Source organism: Vidua chalybeata, chromosome 1 (genome assembly GCF_026979565.1).
Source record: "Vidua chalybeata isolate OUT-0048 chromosome 1, bVidCha1 merged haplotype, whole genome shotgun sequence".
NCBI lineage: Eukaryota > Metazoa > Chordata > Aves > Passeriformes > Viduidae > Vidua > Vidua chalybeata.
Genome location: NC_071530.1, coordinates 10,478,997 through 10,504,743, shown reverse-complemented (window position 1 = coordinate 10,504,743; position 25,747 = coordinate 10,478,997). Strand labels below are relative to the sequence as shown.

The window sequence follows — 25,747 nt, the reverse complement described above, 5'->3', positions numbered from 1 at the left end:
TCTGTGCAATATCACTGATAATACTCAGACACTTCTTGCTGTGTGGGTAGGACTAATGCAAGATGGAACTGATGCAAATATAGCTTGCTTGCTGAAAGTGAGTTGGAAAATTGTTTCACATGTTCACTAAGCTATACCCCGCGAGGCACATTTCAAAATGCATTCAGAAGTGGATGTTATTTCTGTGCATCAAGAATATAAATTAGAACCCAGGTTTCATAAAGAAAGCAAAAGATGTACATACCAGAATGGAGAAAGCATAGGTTAAAGGCAAACAATTGAATTTCCACCGTTTAATGAGTCATCACAGACCACCTGAGCCACTGCCCCTCACCAGGTACATGTCCTTGCCCTCTGGCAAATGTGAAGTAAGACATTGAGCAGAACTGATTTGCAAGCTGGCAGGAGTGACCATGTTCTCCCTGACAGTGGCCCAGCTGATGGCCAATAGTGTGTCCAGCCAGGAGTCACATCCTTCACTGCAATGTGGACACTCACCATTTTTCTAGTTCAGGCTCAGGAAAATCAGGCACTACCAGCACCCTCCAGCTCCAGCTTTGGGAGAGAAAGGAGCACCTGACACTGTTCACTGAGGGGCTGCCAGCCCCTGTGCTGTTGCTTTGTTGAGTGGGTCTTTAAAGGTCCTTAAAAGTTGCTTTGATCTGTAGTGGTGCTGAATACAGAGTCTTGTTGTGGATTTAATGGGATCCAGAAAAGCTGGAAACCAGGCTGCTTAAATCTGTTGGCATTAAATATATTCCAGGTTTTTTGATTCTTTTTTTTTTTTTTTTTTTTTTTTGGTATTAATTACCTAAGGTGTTGTGTCAGCATTTTAATGTCAGGGGTAGTAGAAAGCAAAGCATTTCTACCTCTGTCTGCACTGAACCAGTCACCCTTTTCATGAAGTGATTAAGGCAAAATATAATCACAGTCAGGGTACACTGTTCATAAGTTACACATGCAGTGTTGGGTGTCTCAAGAGCTGTCATCACCTTTTCACTGGACAATACATGGATTTTTGTACTCCAAAGAAAGCTGTGTAACTTGCTAGCTGGATGCTCCTGTGCATTCAGAAATAACCTAGAGTAGCAGCAAGAGCACTCAAGTTTCAGGGTTTCTTCCCTGACCTTTTGCATATTGATGAGCATGGCTTGATTTTTGTATTAAAAAAGTCTCATTTAATAATAGTCTAGATCCACTTTTTCCAAGAGGCATGGCCAAGTACCAAGTAAACTCTGGGTTAAGGTTTGTGGTGAGCTCCGTTCCATATTCTCATTTTAACTGTTCTGACATTCCCATTTCCTGACTCTGTACCTCCTTTGCTATCTCCCAACATGAACTGCACTGGGTATGCTTTAATTTACACTTATTAAAGACAGAAACCATCTAACTACATATCTGAAAGATACTTCTGCATTAAAAAATACATTTTTTCTGAAGTAATTTCTACTTGAGGTATCTAAGTCCTGATTAATGTACATCTGATGCAAAAGCTGTGTCAAGTGTTCTTCTCCGTGGCCTTGTAAAACATGATTTGACTACAAAATGTCTTTGAATATTCATATGAGTACTAGAAAGCCTATTAATGGCTACAGTTTGGGAACATTTTAAACCAATGAGATGAAGGTCAGATTGGATGGGACTTTGAGTAACCTGGTCTAGTGGAAGGTGTCCCTACCCAAATGCTAGATCATCTTTAAGGTGCCTTCCAACAAAAATAATTCAATACAGGATTTTCCCATGCAGCTTTTACTCATGTATCAATCCTTTTGGCACTGAATATAATCTTCTAGCTTTTTGACTGTAAGTAACCTACAAAGAGAAAAAAACCCTTAAGCTTCTTTTTTTCAATTCATTTTTTTTTTTTTAAAGATAAACGTGACTTCTTGCCTTTATCCTTTTCTGCTGAATTTGTCAGAGGAGAAAAAGACACTGGAGTGCTGCAGACTTTGTGGAAATGGATGATGGGCAGAGGAAGGAGACCCCAGTTGCTGTCCCAGAAAGAAGGGCTATGGGTCAAGCCTGGGTGCACTGAGGTGTAGGGCCTTGCTACGGGGACTGGGCACTGAGGAGGAGCAGGGCTGAAACCCCCACTCCTTCATTACAGTTCAAAGGAAGTGAAAAGGTGTCTCTCTCTCTCTCTCTCTCTTGCCCTCCATCAGGGAAAGCCAAATGTAACAATTCTGATATATATTTACCGCAGAAAGACAGAGTAAAAAACATTGTACATTTTTTATCTTGTATTTGAACAAAAAGGACACAAATCCAAACCAAGCAACATTCCCAGTAGTCATCCAGTACAACTCTCCACAACCAATGTAACTCCAGTTGAAAGCAGGAGGTATGTATTCTGTCTCCCTAAGAAAAACTCAGGCTCTTAATATACTACCAATTAGAACTAGCATTATGTATGGATTGTTTTAATGGTTTATTGACATGCTAGTGAACTAAGTACTTTGCTTTATTAGTACCATTTAAGCCTGTATTAGAAAAACCATTATAGAATTTCTTTCCTAATAACAATAATAATAACAATCTAGATTTTTGAAGGAAAGGCAAAACTATCTATCTGTCAATTCCACAGTACAACCACATAACAAGCAATGATCCTAAAAGCATATGAAATTCTGAGTTGATCATAGAACTGATAGCAGAGTAACTCAAGAGTTTCTAAGTGCTACTTTGTTCACAGTGGTAATTTAACCTTTATGCGATATCCCTAAAATAATAAATCATATCTGCATTACACAGAATATTCTTTTCTGATGTATGCCTTTCCATGAACCTATCCATCACAATTGTGCCCCAGCATTACCCCTTTCACTAAACTGCAAGTAGTTTCCAATAAAAAAAAATTGTCCATGAATGGTTACACTGTAACATACCAAAAAACCTGAAGGCAATTTTGTTGAAAAGTATCCATTACATACAATAACATTGATTGATTTTGCAACATCTATTTTATGCTTTCAAGCTAAATGAAAAGAATGCTTTTCCTGTGGCATTTAAAAACAAGACAACACGGGGGGGGGCGGGGGGGGGCGTTACCCCCCTTTCTGTAACAGAAATAAGCATGAAAGGGACAAAATTTTGGCCCATCCTTTTAGGTGCCCGAAGAAAGCTGAAATAATGGGGTAGGTGGCGAGCCATTCAGGTGTCACTGGCAAAGCCATTCAGGTGTCACTGGCAAAGCCATTCAGGTGTCACTGGCAAAAGGTGAGCACGTGCCACCAGGTCTTGGCATTAATGTCACCCGGAAAAGTGAGTACGCAGCAGTTCCTAGGAGCAGGAGCATTTCACATCCCTTGCTTGCTCTGAGCCTAAGGGCCAGCAGCTCTCTCCTCACCCTCCTGCAGCACCTCCTTCACCACCATCCCTGCAGGCTCTCTCTTGCTTTCAGAGACAGAATATCCACTTGTCACAGCCCAGGCTGATCCCTCATCCAGGCTGATGTGCCCTGCCCAAAGCTTTGGGTCACAGATGAGGTTTTCAGAAGCAAAGTCATAAGGAGCACAGAGTACCCAGTTTGGTGGCTGAGGTCCCAGGGCACAAGGGAATGTGAGGAGTGTGGATTATGAGAGGCAGTGAAGACAGAGACATCTGGCTTTAGAACTGAAAGATGAAGCTGGGGATTTGGGAGGTTTGTCCCTGGTGTGTTCAGAAACCAAGGTCTTAGCCAAATGAAAACATTATATGAAAGAATATATCAAATTCATATAAACTGCATTTTCATCCTGAAAATGCACTGAACCATATCAACTGGCTATTCTGGCTAAAGACATAATAATGTCCTCTTCCCTTGTGTGTGTGAAACAGTCACATCATGAGTTTTTTCAAATGAAATCCCAGAAAACATTATATGAAGATCTGGGGTTAGCTCACCTGTGCTGAATCACCATTACAGCTCAGAGAGGGGTGAAGTCTTGAAAAAACTGTGAATCAAATTCTTTCCTGCAATACAAACTGGTTTATTATTTTTTCCAGAGGAGCTACACATAAGAAAACCAAGGACACAAGTTAACTAAATGGGAAGAAGTTTTTCTTACCAATAACAAAAAATGACAAAGCATCAGTACATTTAACGAACTTTCTCTACAAAGAAGGTTGAGGAAAAGGAAATAATTGCTTGAAATCTTCCCTTGGGCAGAATTACATCTGAATAAATTATTTCAATAGTTCATTACACTAAGTCTTCTCTATTACAGACAGTCACACCAATTGAACTGGTGTAACCGTTCTGACTTTGAATTAATGGCACTTTTACTTCATCTTCGTTTTGATTTGTTCCCAACTGATGCAAACTAACTGAGATAACTTCGGTTTAATTTGAAACAAAAGTGGTTTAGATAATTTTTAACTAAAACTGCTTAGAAGCAATCTGTAATATCTTCCCATGTGACCTGAAGGCCTCCCATCAAAATAAAGACGTTCATACACAGATTTGTACCAAATATATACAAAGGTTTGAATTTCATCCTATCTATTTTTTTCCCTGCTCATTAGTACCCAGACAAACCCAAGGTCAGGTACTCATGTGCTTCCAGCAGTTTAGCACTTCATACATTTGATAGCACTGCAAAGCAAGGCAAGAGTCCTCCTCTTGCCTCTGAAGTGATGTAGGAGAGCTTTTAAAGGTCAGTAAACAGATCAGCTAAAAATCAGACCAAGAAACAGTAGAAAAAGAGTAGGAAAAGAGAAAGAAGCAAGATCAAGGTGTGTGATTGAAACCTGTTCTTGTGATGCAGGGTTGCCCTGTTTGGAGAGTACTAAGCTCTCCAGCTTTCTCCAAAAGGTAAGATTTAAATCCGAGAAAGTGAAAACCTATCCCTCTTAATTGTGGTGAAAGGACATTTTTGTAAAATCTCAAGGACAGTCTTAAAACCAGAAGGAAATACTGGAGACATTTTAATGCATAAGATTTGTCTCAGTTTCTAAGTAAAATTGCTTCATTATATTGCTAAAGAAATGTTTAATGTTAGATAAACATGGTATCTGTGGAAGTCATGGCATTCCCTGGAGAAACACACAAGTACTATTAAATAAGTGGTCTTCACAATGTCTGATGATATAAGTAAATATTATTCTCTTTCTACACAGCTACCCCATTCTCTGGATGATAACCCCCAAAAATTAAATTATTTCACTGTTAGCTCCAAAGCCTCTGGAAGCCAACAAACCTTAGACAGGTGTCTGTACTTAAAAGCATTAAGAAGATGAAGAAAGAAATAATATTAAACTTTGGAACTGAAGTTCCCAGCTGTCAATCCTGACCTGAATTTCCTGGACTATTTAAAATACAAATGTAAAAGCTTGTCACTGAAAGTTAAACAGTTTAAAGATTATTAATCTGAGCTGCTGACATGGGGTTGTAGGCCAGTGATGTCGTGTTTGTGGACTTTCAGTATTTCCTGGTAAGAATAGCTCCCAGGGCCAGAGAGAAGAGGGGGCAGGAAGCACTGTCTACTGTTATTAAAATGGTCCACTGAGCTCATGCCTTTAAGGCGGCTCAGCCAAATAAATAGTCAAACATTAACCTTTTTTGCTTAGAAAGGAAAGAAAAAAAAAGTCCATGCACAATGAAAATCAGTACTGTGGTGAGCCTTGCCCCGGTCCTGCCCAGATGTTTTGTCCCCCTCTCCTGCCAGATGTGACTGCTCACAGTGGTGCTCACCATGGGGTGCATTTGTTCACACATCAGGGGACACTGAGCCCTGATTTCTCATTTGAGAAATACATATTAATTCATAGAATCAGAGCCATTTAGTCTAGAACAGACCTTTAAGTTCATCAAGTCCAACCATAATTCATTAATCTGCTGCGTAAGCAAGGTGAAGACTAAATCAATGACCTAGACATCTGCAGAGAGCACACAGAAATGAAAATAACTGCTGGTTAATCCTGTTTCCAGAACTGAACTCGACTTCCATGTAATTATTTAACAAAAATTGACATAAATTCACAAGTAAGACATTCCTCTTCTGTGCCTCCCTGAGGCAATGATAAATCATGCCCCTTAAATAACAAGTGGGAGTGTGCTTGGAGTCTTTGCCTGCAGAACCAGGTTAGTGCAAAATCCTGGGTTTTGCACTCTTGAATCAAATAAGGAAACATCATGCAAGGGAGAAAACTTCTGGCCTGTTTCATTAAAGGCCATGCAAACAGCAAACACTTGCAGTTTAAAATCTGGCAGAATTTGTTTTGCAAATGGCCAGTGAGAATTTTTTTTCAGAGTAAAGTTTTGAAAGACAATGGGAAGCCAGATCTTCCAGAACAAGTATTTCTATGAAGAAGCTTTAGTACAGTTCTCTTCAAATGTTCTCCAGGTCTCAGCAAGTCCTAAAAGACTTCAGCTCAGAAGCTGCTTCTGCAAACTTGAGTACAGAGAAATGCTGTCAGAACCTCATGGTAATGTTAAAAGGAAGAAGTGGCTCCTTCTAAAGAAAAGCAAATGTGGGAGTTTTAGGACAGGATTAAATTAGACAATTTTCTCAAAAAAAAAAAAAAAAAATTAGCTTACCTATGGCAATTGCTCACAGGTGAAGAGCCTAGCCAGAAGGAAACAAGGATTGCTGGACAGCTGGGAGGAATGAGGGTTGACTGCTTAGAGGGCATCCTTGAGGTTGCACTAGGTTTGCTGGAGGTTGACCAAAATGTGCACTTGCTTTTTGGGAACAAGTATCCAGAACCAGCTGAGCCAGCACTGAGGTGCACAGACTAAAAGGTGATAAAGAGCTAAGACTGAGTACTAGTTACTTGGATTTAGCTGAGTTACATTCTTACATGGATGGCGATGGTAAAAGTGATGATGAGCAGTATTTTCTCAAATGTAAAGTTACTGCCTCAGAAATGCAAAAGCTTTCTACTTCCAGAAAGACAGAAGAAATCAGTTGATGCAGGTAAGTAGTGAGATCAGTAATTGTCATCTGTTTACTGCCATTTGTGCAAAATTGCTAATGGTAGATGTCAGATGTAAGACAGTATGTAATTGGAGCACATTGTAAAGATAATTATAGCACACTTCTCAGACTACAATTCAAGCTTTTTTGTTTTTTTTTTTTTCATTGCTAAGTAAGAAAATGATGAAAATGAAAAGGTGGTACCGCAGACATTGTGAATGCCTATGTTAGATGGGCACCATTTTTGCTTCCAAAAGTCACTGATAATTCAGGCTCTACATCTGGTTGGCATAAATGCTCAAAGTCTTAACATAACAAACTAGCTCCATGTCAGCTGGGAAGACAAGTAAGAAAAAATATATTCCTCTCAGAGTGTATTTTTTCTATGATCACTTAATATTTAAGTCACAGAGACACTGAAATTCTTTGGATGTACATCTGTTACTCTGCAGTAACAAAGAGTAACTTATCCTGATTATTATCAAGAAAGCATGATACTCTCCCAGGACTACCCAAAATATCAAAAACATTCAAAAGTGGAATGTTTTGAATTTTTATAATGCACCATCACTTCAGATGGCAATCTTAATTCTAACTTTGTGTGATAATAATCAAACTGAAATGGATTTAATCTATCTCAGGTAGTAGAAATTAGGCAAAATGGTCAATGGTTAAAATGTCCTTTTATTTTTAATAGAAAAATAAGTATTTTTCCTCATTTTCTGAATAATTTCACATTTCTAAGGATATTTGTTGTTGACTGCGTTAATCCATGAAAATATTAAGGTATGTTCAAATAGGAGTTTATCCATGTCAGTAGAAAAAATCTCAGTATATTTTCTGGTTATTGAAAATTATTTTTATACATTAATTGATAATTAACCTGTTGTAAATTTCATGTTCTTTAGATAAGGTAAAGATGATCAGCTCAGAGAGGCATATTAGATAACAGAATATTGTTTATATTGGTTCTACAATGCACCAACAGTTTTGTATGACATCTTAAAGCACCAATCTGCCTTTCTGTTGCTAAAAATATGATATAATGAATTAACTGGAAGGCAAGGGATTAAAAATTTCTAGTTCCTTTTCCATCCATGAATGTTTTCCTTAAAAAAAACTTTACAGAAGAATGTAGAGGAATTTTCTCCAGAAAATTTGCTCTCCTATACTCAACTTCACATTTCTACTTCAGTAGATTTAAAAATTCACTAAAAAAGTTTAAAAATTTTGTTGAAGAAAAGCTGATGACTTTTCCAAAAACTGTAAGCATGACTGATGCTTCAAACGTTGATGAGAGGGTAAACAGCTATTATTCCTATAAGGCCCAAGGTGGGGTGAGAAACCAGCTATGCACATGTGTGTGTTTGGATCTTCTCCTGTATTACAGAATTTTCTTACAGAATATCAGGACATTTCCTATCTCCAGATTCCAGTACCCTCAAATTCTCTGAACTTGTGAAATGTGTTATCAATTCCAACCTCAAACAGAGCAGTGGGGAGGATCTTTATTTTGTGTAAACAGGCTTTGCCAGACTGCAGGAGCCTAATAAACACATCTTATGTGGGACTAACTTTAAAACCAAAGTTAATTTAAACTGTGCCAAGGAAAGCTTTTTATTAGATTTTTGCTTTTAATAAAAAGAACAATGTATGAAAATCATTAAAATACACAAAATACAATTGTAAAAAATACCTTAACTGTATAATAATCAAATAGTTTCTTTAGGAACAATGAAAATACAACACAGAGAGAGAACTACTTAATATATTAAGGGAAAATATATCTCCCAAGGTTTCCTTTTCCTTCATTTTTCTGTGCAGTACCTCACATTTAGCCAAAAAAATTCCCTTTTATGCATCTTAGCTCAAATCCAGTTTCATCAGCATGTGAGCTAATATGCCAAACTATGTGCAGAAAGAGCTCAGGCATGAATTCATGTTCCCTGCTGCCAGCTGTGCTAGGAGGCCAGTAAGCTCTGGCACAGGAACAGGAGGAGAAAGGAACTTCGCAGTTCCCCCACCACCAGAGCTCATCTGCAGTGGTGCAAAGGAAGAAAATGACTGAAGGTTATGAAGTTTCCTCTCAGCTGTCCAGGATTTGCTGAACACTTTTCTGTACACTGAACACTCTATCCATGGTATCCATTTGGCTTTCCTGGGACTCACTTTCATAAACCACAATGAATTAAGAGAGGGACATATAAATTATTTCAAAGTATTAAGACAGAGAATCAAATGCCCAGATATGCAGCAATTGACATCTGCCATGTGCCCACCATAACTAAACAGATCTCAGGTGTCTAAACAGCTTGGAGAAATGGAATATGGTACTTGCTTAGGTGGCATAACAGAAAATGAAAACCATGTGTGAGAAAGGCTGAGTGGCTTTCCTCCTTCTCCTTCTCCTTCCCCTTCCCTTCCCCTTCCCCTTCCCCTTCCCTTCCCCTTCCCCTTCCCTTCCCCTTCCCTTCCCCTTCCCTTCCCTTCCCCTTCCCTTCCCTTCCCTTTCCCTTCCCTTTCCCTTTCCCTTTCCCTTTCCCTTTCCCTTTCCCTTTCCCTTTCCCTTTCCCTTTCCCTTTCCCTTTCCCTTTCCCTTTCCCTTTCCCTTTCCCTTTCCCTTTCCCTTTCCCTTTCCCTTTCCCTTTCCCTTTCCCTTCCCTTCCCTATCTCTTCCCTATCTCTTCCCTTCCCTATCTCTTCCCTATTCCCTTCTGCTTCCCCAGGACAAAAATTAGAAGATGTGATTTGATTTAAATTTTAAGCATGAAAAGAGATTAGAACCCAACCTAGAAATAATTATAGAACCCTTTGCATGCCATTCATTGGAAACTTGATTAATTTATCTAACTAATGAATTCTTTTGCTATTTACAGTTGGCATCAGGGAGCCATCCAGACACATATGTGGTAGATACAGCAAAAGAATAATACATTTCATGATCTGTTTGTGAGACATGAGCAGACAGATGCAAACAGATGGAATGGAAGTGGAGAGGTGAAGGGGAAAAAATAAATTGACTTCAACAGGAAAAAAAGAAAAGTAGTACATCTTTGCATAAGCAATGCCAGAGAGCACATTCATCCCATCTCACAGTAGGATTATTTCCTACAGCATATTCATGATTGCTTTGTCTACTCTGGCTTTAATGTTTCAAATTATGGGGATTCCACCATTTCCTTTGAGAGCCTCCTCTGAAGTCTAATGCTGCTCATCCCCTGGAAGCTTTCCCCGATACGTGTTTCGGCTGCCGTTCTTATTTCCATTACATTACTCAGTTATATCCTCTTTACCCTGCTTTTCTCCCCACTTCAACTTCCCTGGTGCTTCTGCCTTTCAAATTATCATGGGCAGCTGTTTGGGCCATCTCTTGCTGTTGTTTCACAAACTGAGTAAGCATTTCTGTAATCTCTTCTTATAACCCAGTCCCTCCAGGCAGCTGATTATTTTGGTTGTTTTTCTTTGAATGCCTCCTCTTTTGACATTTTTGTTACATTGGCCAAATTCCCACTCCTCCCCTCTCTCAGACAGAAGAGAAGCTGACCTGTTCATTCACAAACCCAGTCCTCTTGTTTTTGCTAAGGTGTGCAGGAGACACACACATCATTTTAGGTGCTTTAAGTTAATGGTGTTTCTATGCAACAGCTTTTCCCTTTCCCTAAATATTTTTAGTGCCTTGTCCCTTTCCTAATGTTGAGATGCTGTGAATGTTTTCTAGTATAGACCTGGCTCTGGGCTAAATCTCTGCAAATGTGGATACATGTTTTGCTGTGAGAGAGCTGGGAAAAAGATTTTTACCTAAGCAAGGTCAATTCTATGTGGTACTTCAGAGGTTTCACTCAGGTATCAATACCATAAGGTGATCCATAGGCACCAGCAGGATTTGACTGCTACACATGTACTGTTAAGTAAAAGTACACTTCTTTCTGACCGTGCTAATTAATCACTGCATCCAAAGTGCAAGTGGTATCCTGCTCTTCTTGGAGTCTGGAATTTTCCCAAGTCACAACCTCTTACCTATAAACCTAAAAGGATCTATGAATAAAGACCAGCTAGTCAAAAGTCCTGACTTGCTTATTTTTCATTGCAATTTCAGTGTTTCATCAAAACTATTGTGCAAATTTATATGCTTGAGATTTCTCTCCTGGAGTCTGGGCTCTGACACTTTGCATAAATAAGAAATGTCTCCTCTCAAGATCAGCCCAAGGGGAACCAATGGGCTTTCCAAAGGAGGCTGCCATGGCCTCATGCATGTCCCCATGCCAGGGTTCAGCTGTCAGAGCCCCACGTCAAGGCTCCCACAGCACTCGCCCCTGTCTGCACCTCACCCCAGGTGATGGGATGGCCCTGCCTGGCCCTGTAGACCTCAAGTGCCCTCCACAGGAGCCAAGACCAAGGACACCACCCTGACTGTTTGCTGAATTCAGCCATTTCCACTTCCAACCCCAAGTGATTACTCTTCCTGTTAAAGCACCCAACAGCTGAAACCCTGGGCTTGTCATGGAAGAGCCAAGAAAATTCAGTCACAAAGTGAATGTTCAACCACTTCTCTTTAGGTCCCTTTATACAACTTCCTGAAAGGAAAAATTTGGAAAGTGGTGTAAACACCAGTGCTACAGACTCTGTAATGATCAGGTAACAAGTTAAATAATCATATTGTATCAGCACTGGGGAAGTAAAGTTGCAACTCAGAGATACACATTGGTGAAGGCAGCTGGATCACCAAAAGCCTTCCCTTGGCTCCTTCTAGGCTGCCTCCATCATACTTGAAAAAGCCACTTCTGCAGAAGGCTGATACTTTCAGCCTATTTCATCCCACTTAACACAATAAACAAACAAAACTCAGATTCTCAGGTAGGAACCCTGAAGAATATTTGGATTTAATTGTTTTTCTTTGTTTAGATCTGGGTGTAATGAACAAGAAAACCTGGATATTTTTTTGAATATCTGTATTTGAAACATGCAGTGCTCAACGAATGGTAAAAATTCTTACTCCTGTGCTGGAGGAGAGGCATTTGTATAGCCCTAAATAATGTGTGTCACCATGCTGCTGAAAGCAATGGCCCTTATCAAAGGAGACTGACCAGGTGGGTTTCTTCCTCACTGCACTGAAGAGAAACTCACGAGAGGTTACTAGAAAACAACATATATGACAATAAAACAAACAGCAGCACCATAAAATGAAGGAACACTGTGTGTGCTCAAGCCTTGTTTAAGGCAGGCAAACTCACCAAAGTATCCCAACCTGTTCTGCTGCTGGTCTGGCTGGAGTGATGCTGGCATGGGCCACGGTTGGGTGTAAACAGCTCTCCAGTCTGGGGCTGGTAACCAGTGAAAACACGAGAAACCACCAGCCCTGCACACGCTGCAGGAACCACTCCAGTGCTAATGCCTGTACAGCACAGCTGGTAACGTGATGTAATTTGGTTTCCTTCCACAACGTAATAAAACAATACTTTGTTTAGTATAGTTGCAGCCTAAGTTTTATATTTCAAGAAACCCCTACATTCTTTCCCTGACTAGAACAGTAAGCTAAGTCAAGGCTGACCTGGGGTTGATTATGACTTTTCCTTTTTGCTAACATTGTGTCACACAAAGACCTGTTCTACCTTTGGGACTCCCAAGGATTTTTGAAACCATAGGTGCTGTGGTGTCTTGCTCCTTCCTTCTCATGAGGGATTAAAACAACCCACCAAATGCAAGCCAAACTACTAACCCCCAGCCCAAACAAAGAAAAAGAAAGAAAATATGTACAGAGGAAAAAAGGAAGATGCTCCTTGTGGAATATATTTGTTGATTTGAAAGGTAGTTTTATTAAATGTTTTCAAAACATTCTGTTTTCAAAACATTTTGTTGGAGTGGTGTAATTAAGAGTCCTCAGTCCTTTTTACCATGTTCCCCAGATACTGGCTCAGTGCCAGTTGGTACATGTGTCAATTTCGTTCTTTATCATCATATTAAAATTGCTACTCTTCCATGGCAATGTGCAACTATAGTTTAGTGATATATGCACCAGAATTGCCATGGCTTGTTTGGAATAGAATAGAATAGAATAGAATAGAATAGAATAGAATAGAATAGAATAGAATAGAATAGAATAGAATAGAATAATTTTGGTTGGGAAAGACCCCTAAGATCATTGAGTCCCACTGTTGACCTGACACTATGCAGTCCTCCATTGGCTGTATGCAGAGAATAGGAGCGAAAATAGGGATAGGCTGGAAGTTGTTCGGCAGGTGGGTAAGGAAAAGGGGGCACAGGGTTTCAGAGTCGAATCTCCTGCGTCGAGCACATCACTCCTTCCCCGTCTTCCTCGGCAAAACGGGGACGTGCAGCCCCGCTCCTGGGAGCTGGCATGACTGAAAGCCAGTACAGCCCTGCCCGCGCTGCCCCCGCACCTCCGGCCCCGCATAACCCCGACCCCGCACGCCCCCAGCACTGCACACCCCCGGCCCTGCACATCCCGCACACCTCACACACGCCGGCCCCGCACACCGCGGTCGCGCACGCCCCGCGCACCCCCGGCCGTGCACACCCCGCACGCCCCCGGACCCGCACACCCCCAGTCCCGCACACCCCCGGTCCCGCACACCCCCGGTCCCGCACACTCCCGGTCCCGCACACCCCCAGTCCCGCGTACCCCCGGTCCCGCACACCCCCGTCCCGCGTACCCCCGGTCCCGCACACCCTGTCCCGCACACCCCCGTCCCGCGTAGCCCCGGTCCCGCACCCCCCGTGCACCCCCGGCAGCGGCGGCCCCGGGACGCGCGGGGCGGGCGGGGCGGCCCGAGCAGCGCAGGGCGCCCCCTGCCGGCGGCGTTGGGGCCGCGCGGTCACGTGGATGTGACAGCGGCAGTGCCCGGCCAGCCCCAGTCGCGGCAGCGGCACCGCAGCGCCAGCGCCGCCGCCAGCCCGAGCCGGGCGGGAACAGCGGGGCCGGGGCCGGGGCGAGGCCAGGGGGAGCCGCCGCCGCGGTGCCGGGCGGCGGCGGGCGGGGGGTGGGCCGGGCGCGGCGAGGAGCCGATGCGGAGCGATCGCGGGCGGGCGGCGGGAGCAGCCATGGCGGGGCCCCGCTGAAGGAGGCGGCGAAGGAGGAGGAGGAGGAGAGGGGAGGAGAGGAGAAACCTCCGCATTCCCTCCCTCCGCGCCCCGTCCCCCCGCGCGGACCGCCCGCCCGCCCGCCCGCCTCCCCCTGCATGCCCGGCTGAGACCGCGGGGAGGACTCAGCCACCCGCCGCGGCCCCGCCGCCTTCCCGCGCCCCGCCAGCCGCGGACAAAGGGGGAGAGCGGGCAGCCAGAGGAGGGGAGAGCCCGTCCCCGCCGCACGAGCATGGCGGACCGCAGCCTGGAGAGCGTGTCCCTGCCGCTGGAGGTGCGGGCCCGGCTGGCCGAGCTGGAGCTGGAGCTCTCCGAAGGTAAAGGCGCGGCGGGGCGGGCGGCGGTGGGCGCGGGCGGCGCGGCAGCGGCAGCGGCACCCCCGGCCCGCTCCCCCATCGCACACCCTCCGCCCTGCGGCCCTGCGGTGCCGGCCCCAGCCCGATGGCGCCCGGGGGGGCTCTCCTGACGGCCCCTGCCGCTGGCGGGGGACCCCGGCGCGGGGGTTTTGTTCTACCTGCGAGCCCCCCGCGCTCCGCCGCGGCGCGGGCGGGGGCGGCAGGGGGGCTCTGGCGGCGGGGCTTGGCCGCGCACGCGGTGGTGCGGGAGCTGGAAAAATCTGTGGGGATGGCTTGTAGGGGCTCCTGCCCTGCCAGGGAAACGCGGCTTCACGGAAACGTGCAGTGTACCTGTGTGCCAGACCCCGCTGTGGCCGCATCGAGAGACTCCCACGGAGTCCACGCAGCGTGTGTGTGTCGGCTGCAACAAAACATCCTCTGATAAGGTCGTTGTGGACAATACCAGTCAGGTCACTCAGACGAAACGATATATATCTATCTATATTTAATTGCGGGATTTATTTTTTTAAATGTATGATTGAAAGCTTGAGGTGGCTTCTTGGCGTGGTTGGTTGTGATGCTCCACCGGTCCCCGGGCTGGGAAGGCGCACACGCAGCCCGAGCTGTTGCCGTGGCAGGGAGGATGAGCAGGAGCCCCAGCCCGCCCTCCGCTCCTCAACCCGGCTCCCGCTCCCCGCTTCCATGTGTGCCAGCGCCGGGGTAGGAGCGACAGGCAGGCAGCGAGGAGTGCCTGTCAGTGCCCTCGCTGATGGGCACTGAGCGACCAGAGTCGTGGAGACGGTTTTAGTGTATCAGATGTAATCGGTGTCTCCCGGAGGAAGAGAGTGGGCAGTATATATGTACTGATGCTAGCGTTGGCTCTTTCCTGAAACGCAAATCTGCTATTAGCTGCCCCCTCTTTTTTTTTTTTTTTTTTTTTTTTTTTTTTTTTTTTTTTTTTTTTAATAATGCCCCCCAAATATCAGGGTTCATTCACCACCAAGAGGCTACAGCACTTCATAGAAGGGACAAATGACCCAGCGTGTCCCAAATTAGTTATTGGAAGTGGTCAATATATTGAGCTGTCTGTCTGTCTTCTGTCTTTTTGTAACGGTTTGTAAGGGCTCGGAGCCAGAAAGTAAAATGTGCTGGAGCCGGTTTCATCAGCAGGGAGGAGCTGATGTTGACATTGTATTTTCCTTTTAACGGTTTGAGGGTGAAGAGAATGAACTACTGAGATTGCTTGTGACTCTCATTTCTGTGCCTCCCCCTCCCTGTCGGTGCCCTGAAAACTTGAAGTGAGAGGAGTTAAATACAGTATTGCCTTTCTGTGATGCACTGCCAGTCCATTGGCCTTCTCTGTGGTAGTGAGGGTGGGAAGAGCTGTTTGTTTCATGGTACATGTAACGTTGTCGCTTTATGCAGAAAATGCTTCTTGGTGTGTCACATCATTGTCTACACACCAATGAGATACTAATTAAAACATCTGTTACTAAATGCTTACAAAAAAACTGAAATCAAACTGGCATAGACCTTCCATGAATATGTTAATGTACTGTACCAAAGTTGTAATACAGTTTTATGGTGTAGTTTCTGATGCTGTAAGCATAATCTAAGAAAGCTCTGAGGAAGTGGGACATGGTTTGAAATTGGGCATCTGTATCTGCACTGCTGTAACTTCCCTGCAGCTAGATCTGGAATGAGTTTAAGCCACTGACTGTATCTTTCTTTATGTGCCACTGGTGTTACACCCAGCAGACGAGGTGGCTCATGTATTCTGACTGTGGCAGCCTAAATGAGGATCAGTTGGAATTGGAAGGCAGGTAAAGAACAGGCAATATCACATTTTCAGTGTCTTCCCCCAGGCTGCTCTTGGTGTGTTCTTAGTCAAGTACATCACAGTGTTCAGTGCCTGAAAAAATGAAATAATTTACTACTTAACACTCCTACATTTAGGCATATTGCAACTCCTGGCCTGTTCCCAAAATTAGTCCCTGCAGAGAATGGGATCAGTAATTTGTACAGTTTTATTGTGCTGTAGAAGTCATACTCTGGCTATGCTACTCCTGAGTTAAATGGTTTTCAAGGCAACTCTGTGTCTCTTTACACCCCGAATGTGCAGTACCTTATGCCTGTGCTTCGCTTGGCCATAATGAGCCAGTCCACTGCCTTCATTCACTGAGATACACTCATGCAAGTGCATAAAAGTTCGTGATTGAGGTTTTAACGTGTGTTCTGCTCAGGATGTGTTAGGGTGTCTCTGCTGCCTTTGTGAAGCAGGAGACTTTTGGAGGCAATAGGCAACTTCATGCTTTGATGTGTTTGGGTCTCATTAATAATATTGGGAGCAGAGTGACTGCTGTAATTTATGCCCCTTTTTAAAGTGCTTTCCCAAGTCAGACTCGCTAGGAAGGTGTTTTTTTTTCAAGTGCTGCATTTCTGAAACATTGTATTTGTTGTATTGTTTGAGTGTCAGTTTTTATTTCTGGGTGCTGTGGGTCTTAGAGCTGCTGCCTGTACCCAAGCCACGTGGTTCTCTGTGCCAAAACCTGCTTTGGCCAGTGCAGCTTTAGAACAATTTCTGAAAGAGAGCTGCTGCTTTGTGAGAAAGAGAGGAGCACCAGCAGGATTATTGCGTGGTTATTCCTCAGCTGTGAGCTAAAGTTGTCTCCTTCCTAGCTCTAGGAAGTGTGATAGCGTGGGTCCTACCCACGCAGAGCATCTCGAAACTGAACATAAAATAGCTGGTGTCCCTGTGCCCAGACCTGGTTACTGTGCCACTAGCACAGCGGGCACCGTGCAGGTGCTCTAATCACAGTCTTCACTGGTAGTTGTCATCACATGTTTCACTTTGACCGTGGCATTTTCCCCACCCTGTGTAGCCAAATCCTGAGTTCCTTGTTCAGCTGCGCGCTCACAGCCTCACTGGCAGCAGAGATGTGGCAGGAGAGCCTCAGGAAGTGTCTGCTGGGCACGTGGCACGTGCTTTGTAGACCACAGAGCAAAGTGCCTTTTTTTTTCTTTTCTTTTTTAGCAGTTGTGCACTGCTTGCGAGTTGAAAGGGAGAAGGAAGGTCAGAAGGCATTTAATGGTGCTCTGGGAAGTTTGTCTGTGTGACAAGCCTAACCTGTTGGTTCCTGTGGGCAAGCCACATGCCTTCCACCTCCCCTTTGCTGTGGTCTGAATGGGCTTTTTTCAGTTTAAACATAGCTATTTAAAAGGTACTATGGATGCAAATGAGAACAACCATTTTAGATTTTGTTAGTTTCATGGTATGACTTGGCAGGTGGAGATCAGCCAGACTCAGAAATGCTTAGCAGGTTCCTCTGTGTCTGTGTGCAGTTGCCTGCCCCACAGGAGGAGCGAGTGCCGGAGGTAGCCTGGCACTCTGAAGAGTGTTGAGAAGGATGTTCACAGTGATGTGGTGGCATGTAGTGTTACATTCAGCCTCAGGCATCAACAGCACACTTCTTGTTGGTGTTTTCACTTCATTTTGGGAAGGGGATATTGCTTCTGTGTTTCTCAGGACACAGCGGCTCAAGAGCACTTTAAATTTTTTAAATGTTGGAAGTTGTGGAATCGTCCTTGATTCCAGATGTTCTAGAGACATTTGTTAGGCTGTGTTTGAGTGAACATGCTTGATGCTGGTGTGTTATGTACATGTTCTCTGACACTCTGGTAGTTTCCCTGAGCTACTAAAGCTTGCATTGCTCAGAAGTAGCCCTTCTAGGCTGATGCAATCAACGTGTCACTCTGCAGTAGCTGTACTTTGGGGCTGCTTAGGATTTTACAAGGTTTTAGTTTTCTAACGATGTATAAAATTGTACTGGGTGGAAATAGATGAATCATACTGTTTTTTAGAATAGCTTGGGGGTTGTTAACTGAAGAACTGATTAAATAAAACCAGGAGTCCTGAAATGTGCTGTCTTATTAAAAAAAAAACAAAACCCTACAACCCCTTCATTCTTAAAAGCACTTAAGAATTTAAAAAATGCCCCCTCCCCCTTTTCTCATTTTGCCCTCAATTGCAGGGTATACAAGGTTAAATTGCCCTTCTAATTATTTCGTGAACCAAAATTAATTGGGTAAAGATGCTCTATATTTCTTCCAGTATTTTATCCAAGTGTCAGATAACATAGCAGAAACACTTAAAGAACCGCATGCACCACATGGAAAATTTGAAAACCATCCTGTTCAGAAACTATTCTCCCTATATTCCATGCTATACTTCCAGTCCTTTTCCATTTTAAACATGTGAGGCATAGCAGGTTTCTTTTTTTGAAAGTCTCAACTTTTCTCCAAGGAGCACTTTCAAAAAAAGTTTCAGCAGATCTTTAATAAGTGATTAGTTATTCCCAAAGGCACTGGACTTGCAGTCACCTAATTAATTTGGTCCTCTGTTTTCACTGTATTGACTGGCTCAATTATATTTGGTAATATTACTTGGGTTGATTGAGTCACTTTCTGGCCAAGTTTATTATTTTATTAGGTATAAGTTATGTCTTTTGTTGTCTGCCTGTAGTTGCTGTGTTGAGACCAGAGATGTGTAGTTAACTTCTCTTGTTATTATTTCTCCCTAACATTTGCCAGCTGACTTCACTCACAGAGAGGTTTTAAAGTGTGAAAAATTCAATAACTAGCACACCTCTGTGATTTGGGATGCAGAGTCATCCTTTTAATTCACTCCTTGAGAGATAATGCTCTGCTTAGAAAGTGAGTATCACCTGTGCAATGACAGAGTGTCTGACTTTAGGTGAGACATGAACTAAGAAATTCAACAGTCACATTTGCTTCTTGTTGTTTTTTGAACTGTTAGGATGCAGTTGGCTCATGTTTTCAGTTACTTTTTTTCTGGTGGAGAGAGGACTAATTTACTCAAAATACATAAAGCTGGAATTTTCATATAAGTTACGTGGAAGATTAGGGCTTTAGGAAAATGTACTGGATATCATGGAAATTATGATGAAATCAAGAGCACTGTCAACAGAACCCTTTCTTTGTATGATGAAAGATACATCCTCTCATCAGCTATTTTGTTTCTCTGATGGTGCTCAAGTTGGAGAGGGACAATAACTTGATTATTTTAAAAACAGGTTCAATTCATTCATGAGTATTTTAAGGCATTGGAATTAAAAAAATCTTTTTTTTTTTTAAATTTTGAATATTTTTTATTTGCCTCCTTCGCTGTGCTATTTGGACTTAAGGGCTTTTAATGGGTGTCGAAAGAATTCTCTGCCACTCCTCTCTGCCACTCCTTCGGTAGAAGTACATGGTAATGCCTTGTAAAACAGACTATGCAAATCTCCAGGATGTTCCCGGAGCAGCTGTCCTGAAGGCATGCAGTAAATATACCTTTATTGCCGTGGAGCAGCATTGATGCCCAAGGGTTACACTTAATGGATCATTCAGATGATCTTTACTGTATTACACAACTGACATACTCCAAACACTTTTCCCAAGGATGTGTGAAAGTTGCCGAGGGGGTGTCAGTTTTATAGGCAAAGCAGGGAGTAAGCAATGTATTCCTAAGGAGAACACACACTGCAAGGAGCTGCCCTTTGCAGCTTCAGGGTAGTCTGCGTGGCTGTGCTGCGCAGAGCAGGAGCCAGCACTGCTTCCCCTTGCCAAACCTGTGTGCACCTGTGGCTGTGAGTCAACGTGCTGCCTTTCCCTGGAAGGGGGTTGACCTGCCTTTGTCAATCCATCAGAAGGGGAATGCAGTCATTCTGATTCCAGCAAACCAAATATCCTTTGGTATCGGAGGAATTTGGGTTTAGCTCACCTCTTTCCTTTGTGGTTAATTTTTCTCCCGGGGAAGTGTTTGCATGCTGTCTTAAAACAGAGATAATAAACTAATTTTTGATGCAGGATTTGGATTGGGAATGGCAAAAAGATCACTGTTTCTCTGAAGGGATATCAGCAGATTCCTTTAGGTCTTCCTAGCTTGTTTGTGGTATAGTAGGCAGAATCCTAAATGTACCATAGCTCTCCTATACTTAAAAATGCATTGACTGCGTTTTAATTTTTTAAGAGGCTATTTGTATAACGCGTCAAGCAGGACATATAATTTTTTAAAAATAACTGCTTTAATTCCCCAGCAACTGTCAGACAAGATGAGTCACTGCAGTATAAGAATTCACCACAGCGCATCACAGATTTGACACAAACTCTTAATCCATGTAAAATTATGCATGTATATTCCCCTATCTTCCCAGTGGGTGAGCTTCATTTTTGCCAAACTCATGATGATCCCATTCTGCCTTCTTTCCTCCCCTGCCTCCTTTTTTCCCCCCACTTTTCTTCTTGAGAGCCTTCTTGCAGTCAGTAGCCCCAGTGCAGGGTCTGGATGCAGCAGTCTTTTCCTGGCTTGTGAAGAGCCTTTCCTGATTGTTAACCACAGCTCCTGACTGTGGTGGTGTGGGGGCATTTCCAAAACATGATTGCTTTCTGCAGAATTCTGCTCTTTCCTTCTATTACTAGGGTAAACTTAACACTAAAAGATGGGAACTGGCTTTATTTAATTCCACTTGGTGCAGCACATGGGGAATTGCTAGTTTTATACCTGTGTAAAGAAATTTTTTTGTTTGTTTGTTTTCCCCCGGTAATCTTAGCTAGGGCTTCTAATTGCTAGCCAGTATTATTTATCACTAGGATTAAGTGTAACTTCAAAACAGTGTAAAGCATATTGGGGACACCATCATATTCTGCAATAAAACAGCCTATATAGGAGTAGGAATACTTAAAGCAATACAGCTTGAGACAGATGCTGGGAAGACTGTGGCTTTAGCTGGATCCTTTTGCCACAGAAGAGGATGTTTCTGCCTTAAAGCCATGTGGAATCCTACCAGGACACTCTGTGCATGGCTCTCAGGGGATGGAGGTGCCAGAGTGCTTCTTGAAGTCCCTTTTTGGAGAGCAGAGTCATTTGCTGGTTCCTGGCACTTTGGTAGGCACAGTCTATTGGACACATAACCTGCAGTGCTTAGAGCAGCATCAAGTGCCAGGGTGTGGATAATTGCCACATTATTTTACAACAGAAATTAATGTTGAAAAGTATATGATGTTTCAGCGATCTCTTTTTAAGACTATTGTTTAAGTGGCTGGATAACTAGAGAAAGGACTCTCATGAAGTATCATAACTTGGAAGAGAATGTGTTTCCTCTGACTTTTGAAGGGGCTGTTTGCTTTCCAAAGCCTGAACCATACATATGCTATTATTTAGGACGCTTGAGGGGGTTTTGCTTTTATGTGTATGGCTGGGTTTGCAGAATGGTGGCAGTGGAGGGGACAGAGGGATTCTTCAAGTGTTGTTGGTGCATGTAAGTAGAAATGGATGTTAGGACTTGTTTGGTCCTATGTCTCCCTGGATCCAGAGTCCAGATCTCCAAACTGTGACTTCTGCAGTTCTTAATTCAAATCTTGGCTTGATCTATATTTAAGATTAAAATATCAAAAAAAGATTTTTAAGTCTGGTCTGGTAAGAGCTGCTCAGAAGCCAGGAAAATGTTTCTTAATGAACTCTGTGACAAGTACAGTGTAAGTAATGGGGCCTGTTTTTTCACTAGTAGGCTGGTGGTTGAAAGTTTGCCTAGACCAGCAAGAGTTCAGAGACTTTTGGTTGGCATAGAGGCCCAAACAAAGTGTTCTGACACTCTTTTTCCTACTGTGTGGATGTCCATGTGTCCATAAACAGCCTGGCAAAATAGAGAGACCCTAGCAACAGTCTCCTCAGAGAAAGCAGCCCTGGACTATTCCATCTGTGTGGATCCTCCAGGAAGAGTTACGTGGTATTAGCAGGATGGCTGCAAGGGTGTTGCATCTATTACTGCCATTTAGTAAGAAAATAGACCAAACTGCTCTTTGGACTTTTCATATGACATTACAGATCAGTTCTGGAGTTGTACAGAAAATTTCTTTCCAGTAATAGCAAATAATAAAACTTCACCTTTTTTTCATGAGGGGATATCCTTAGTCATATTAACTCGTGTTTTTCATTGTTAGAATTGCAAGGAGAATGAGCAAAATTTAGAATTTTGTGCACCATGCCTCTTATCCTTATTGAAAGAAATATTTAAACAATCAAGTATTTTTGATGAATGTTTGAACAAATAAAATTATGGCATTGTGGTGGGATGCAAGCAGTTCAAATTTAGTGAAGAATCTTGAAGTAAAAATTGTTTGAAATGCTAAATTTCTTTGGCAGATGCCTGAGAACGAACAAACAGCAGTTACCTAGTGAAACAACAAAATGTACAAATATCCCTGCTCTTTCCTGAATGATGATAATGGCAAACCCCTTGCTGAATTTGCTGGAAGAGCTCAGTTTCATTTGCTGTATTTTTTTAATGTGAAAAAATAATAAATACTTTTTTTTGTAGATGCTGTAAGTTTTCTGAGTGTTGTGAAGTGAGGGGTTTTTAATGAAAAAGTACTGTTGGACTGTGGAGTGATGTTTATTTCTGAGAGGGGAAATAACAGCTAGTACTTTTAATTTGCTATACTTCAAATAGGCTCTGTGTTGTAATAGAAAAGGTTGATTTGGTATGTTGAGCAACAACAATGGGACTATCAGCAGTTAGATTTAATATTTTTTTTATGATGATGAAAAAAAGTCGTGTATTTTATGTTTATGAATTTTATGCTGTTAAAGTTTGGCACATTCGAGTCACAAGGTTATATCTGTGTCTCCTACAAATGCTGAATTCAGTAATTTGTATATCCATACCACAGGCTTGGGAGAATTGGACAAGAAGCTCAGAAGAGATCTGGGAGAGTGACCAAGAGTAGAGGCATGGACACTGGGGATTAAAGCAGTCTTAATAAAAGTTGTTTACCAGGAGAAAGATTGGAGTTTATTTTGATTATTTGAGACGTCTTGTGTTTGGGATGGAGGAATACTTTCCCATACTGTAAAGCATTAGCAGTCCAAAACATGAGAAGATTGAACTCCTTAGAATGGAAATGAGACAAATGGAGGTTGAAGATAAGACAGAAAATATTAATAATGCTAGATAAACACTGAAACACTTGCATAGAAGAGAAGACTCAACAGCTTTCTAAAAAAATCTACCCACAAGTAGAACTGATGGATGGCTCCTTTCTAAGACATAATAAATGTAAGAAGTTTATGTGTGTACATAGGTATGTAAACCACTGAAGCCACCCTTGAGCAGAAATATACTGGTTTAAGTACTTTTGTAGTGGCATTTTTTAAACGTCTAGTCCAATAGTATATGTTTTCCTGGTGACTCCAAAAGGCACTGCAACATCCTAGAATTTCAGGTTTAGTATGTTTTCAGTATTTCACTAGAGATGACTTGACATTTACTTGCAGTAGTAATTTGTTTTAAGTCAATATTGAACACTGTAAGGATGTGCATACATTACAGTTTGAGAGGGTATCAAAGGCAGCTGCTCTGATAATACTTGCTTAAATACTGGCTACTCATATATTTGCCTGTAGCTCAGGGGACTTCTATATAAACAAGAAGTAGCAGGAAAATGACATTTTTAAAAGCTTCCTTAAAGTTTATTGTACTTCACTTAATAATTGTTTTTTACATAAATATATTGTCCATTGTAATAATTTGGTTAAAAAATAAGAAGGCACTCGCTTCCTCTGAAGATTAATCCTTCCTGCATCCTATGCCTAAGGTTGCTCTTTGCTGTGATGTCTTTGCTTCTGCCTCAGTGGCTGACTGTGGTAACCTGTATTTGCCCTTCATTGCAGTGATAGGTGAAGGTGTAGGAGCAGCAAAAGTGACTCCGTGCCTTTGTGCTGAATGTCTGTGGAAATGTTTTTGTTTATTGGGAATTTCACAAAGCTGGTGCCTCTGACCTCCAGCAGTCACTTCTGGAGCAAGGTGAAACAGAGAACATATTCCTTTGTTTGCAGTGGGAGAAGAGATTTCTTGTTGCTTAACCCAGACCCTGTTTTTCTTCCTGAGCACAATAATGCTGTGGCTGGTATTGTCTCCTGGTGGTAATTCTGAGGAAGATGAGGGGCCCTGGCAAGTCTGATATTTCTTCCTTGGCTTTGAAAGTCAGCCTCCTGTCTGTTTTTTCTTCTACCAAAGATGCTGTGTGGCCAAGAGAGGTGATTGTGAGACGTGGGGAAGCTGTGTGTGGGATGCATTCAGCCAGAAATAGCCATGGTGATGTTAAATTTCATCTTTTGTCTGCTGGACCCTTCAGAGACATTTGGTAACTTGTGGTAACCTAGTCCATGCGAGTTTTCTTTCCCTAGGATACCTTTCAAACAAGTATAGGAAGCCTGGACCCATTCTCACCAGTGCCAGTTTCTCCTGAGAGGAATCCCAGCTGGTTTGTGTACCAACTTTTTGTACTATTGAAGAAATACTCTGGGCTCTTGTCTGTCCTGAGGATCATGCAAAAACCACAACATCTCTGAAACATGAAGTCCTCTTACAGTGTGATGCTGTTTGCCATTCCTGGGTGGTGGTCTGGCTTTGGCTGACCTGCAAAGTGCTTTTCTGTGTATTTTGATAAGGTAATATCACCTGCAATGTTATGTCTATTCTACATCATTCAAAATGTGAAATTGCACGTGTATGTTTCTTCAAATGCACGTTGGCTCTTAAGTATTGTAATTGGTTACTTCTGGTAAATAACAAATACAGTTTCAGATTTCACTTTTTAAGTGAGCCATTCTGGTGCAGGATAGATACTAAAAATACCACCAGGCCTCATCTGCCAGCTTGATCCTTTGTGCCTTCTTCAGACCAAAGCAAATTGTATCTAGGACTAGATTAGACTGAAATTGGGAAGAAGAATCCAATTCTTCTTTAAAGTGAGCTTTTAACCCTCAACAGCTCTGTGCTCAGACACAGAGGAAACTGCCAGCAGCCTCTCCCAAAGCATCACTTCCGTGATGCAAAACCAGCACAATTTTACAGATTTTTTATTCTGTCATAAATCTGCTCTAACTCAGACACCCAAAGAAATCTCCCCTGACTTTTCCCTAGAGTAAAAGGTTCTTTTGCTAGTGGGTATCATGGTAGCTGGTACATGCTACCTAAAGATCTTACTTAAGTTTTAGTGAAGCATATTATGTGTCCTTCTTCCTCAAAAATTGCTCATGTAGTTGTGTTAGAGTTAAGAGAGGATAAAGCATCTAAGTGGCCACATTATTCTGAAATACTGTGGCACCTGTTCTTCTCCAGGCTCCTTTTGAGAATATTGCATGACTGTTGTCATGGACTGGGTTACCTCCTTTACTGGTATCTGCATTCCACCCCTGAGCCCAGCATGGGCAATAAAGCAGCCACACCTCACAGAGTTGGGCTCCTAGGAGAGTACAGTAGGAATTACAATAAAATTACAAAAGGAATTACAATTGAAAGGTGATTGAAGTCTCCCCAAAATAGCAGTATGGAAGTACTTTCAATGTAAGAGCTG

The 25,747-nt window shown here is 42.7% G+C and overlaps 1 protein-coding gene across 1 annotated transcript in view; it reads left to right on the top strand.

Moving 5' to 3' along the window:
* Window positions 1-14,093: 14,093 nt before the first annotated feature.
* Window positions 14,094-25,747, top strand: part of DIP2C (disco interacting protein 2 homolog C) — a 307,235-nt gene continuing 295,581 nt past the window's right edge. Inside the window, exon 1 of the mRNA XM_053949813.1 lies at window positions 14,094-14,311. Within this exon, the coding sequence (XP_053805788.1) occupies window positions 14,227-14,311 (85 nt within the window). The 5' untranslated portion in view covers window positions 14,094-14,226. The remainder of the gene's footprint in view (window positions 14,312-25,747) is intronic.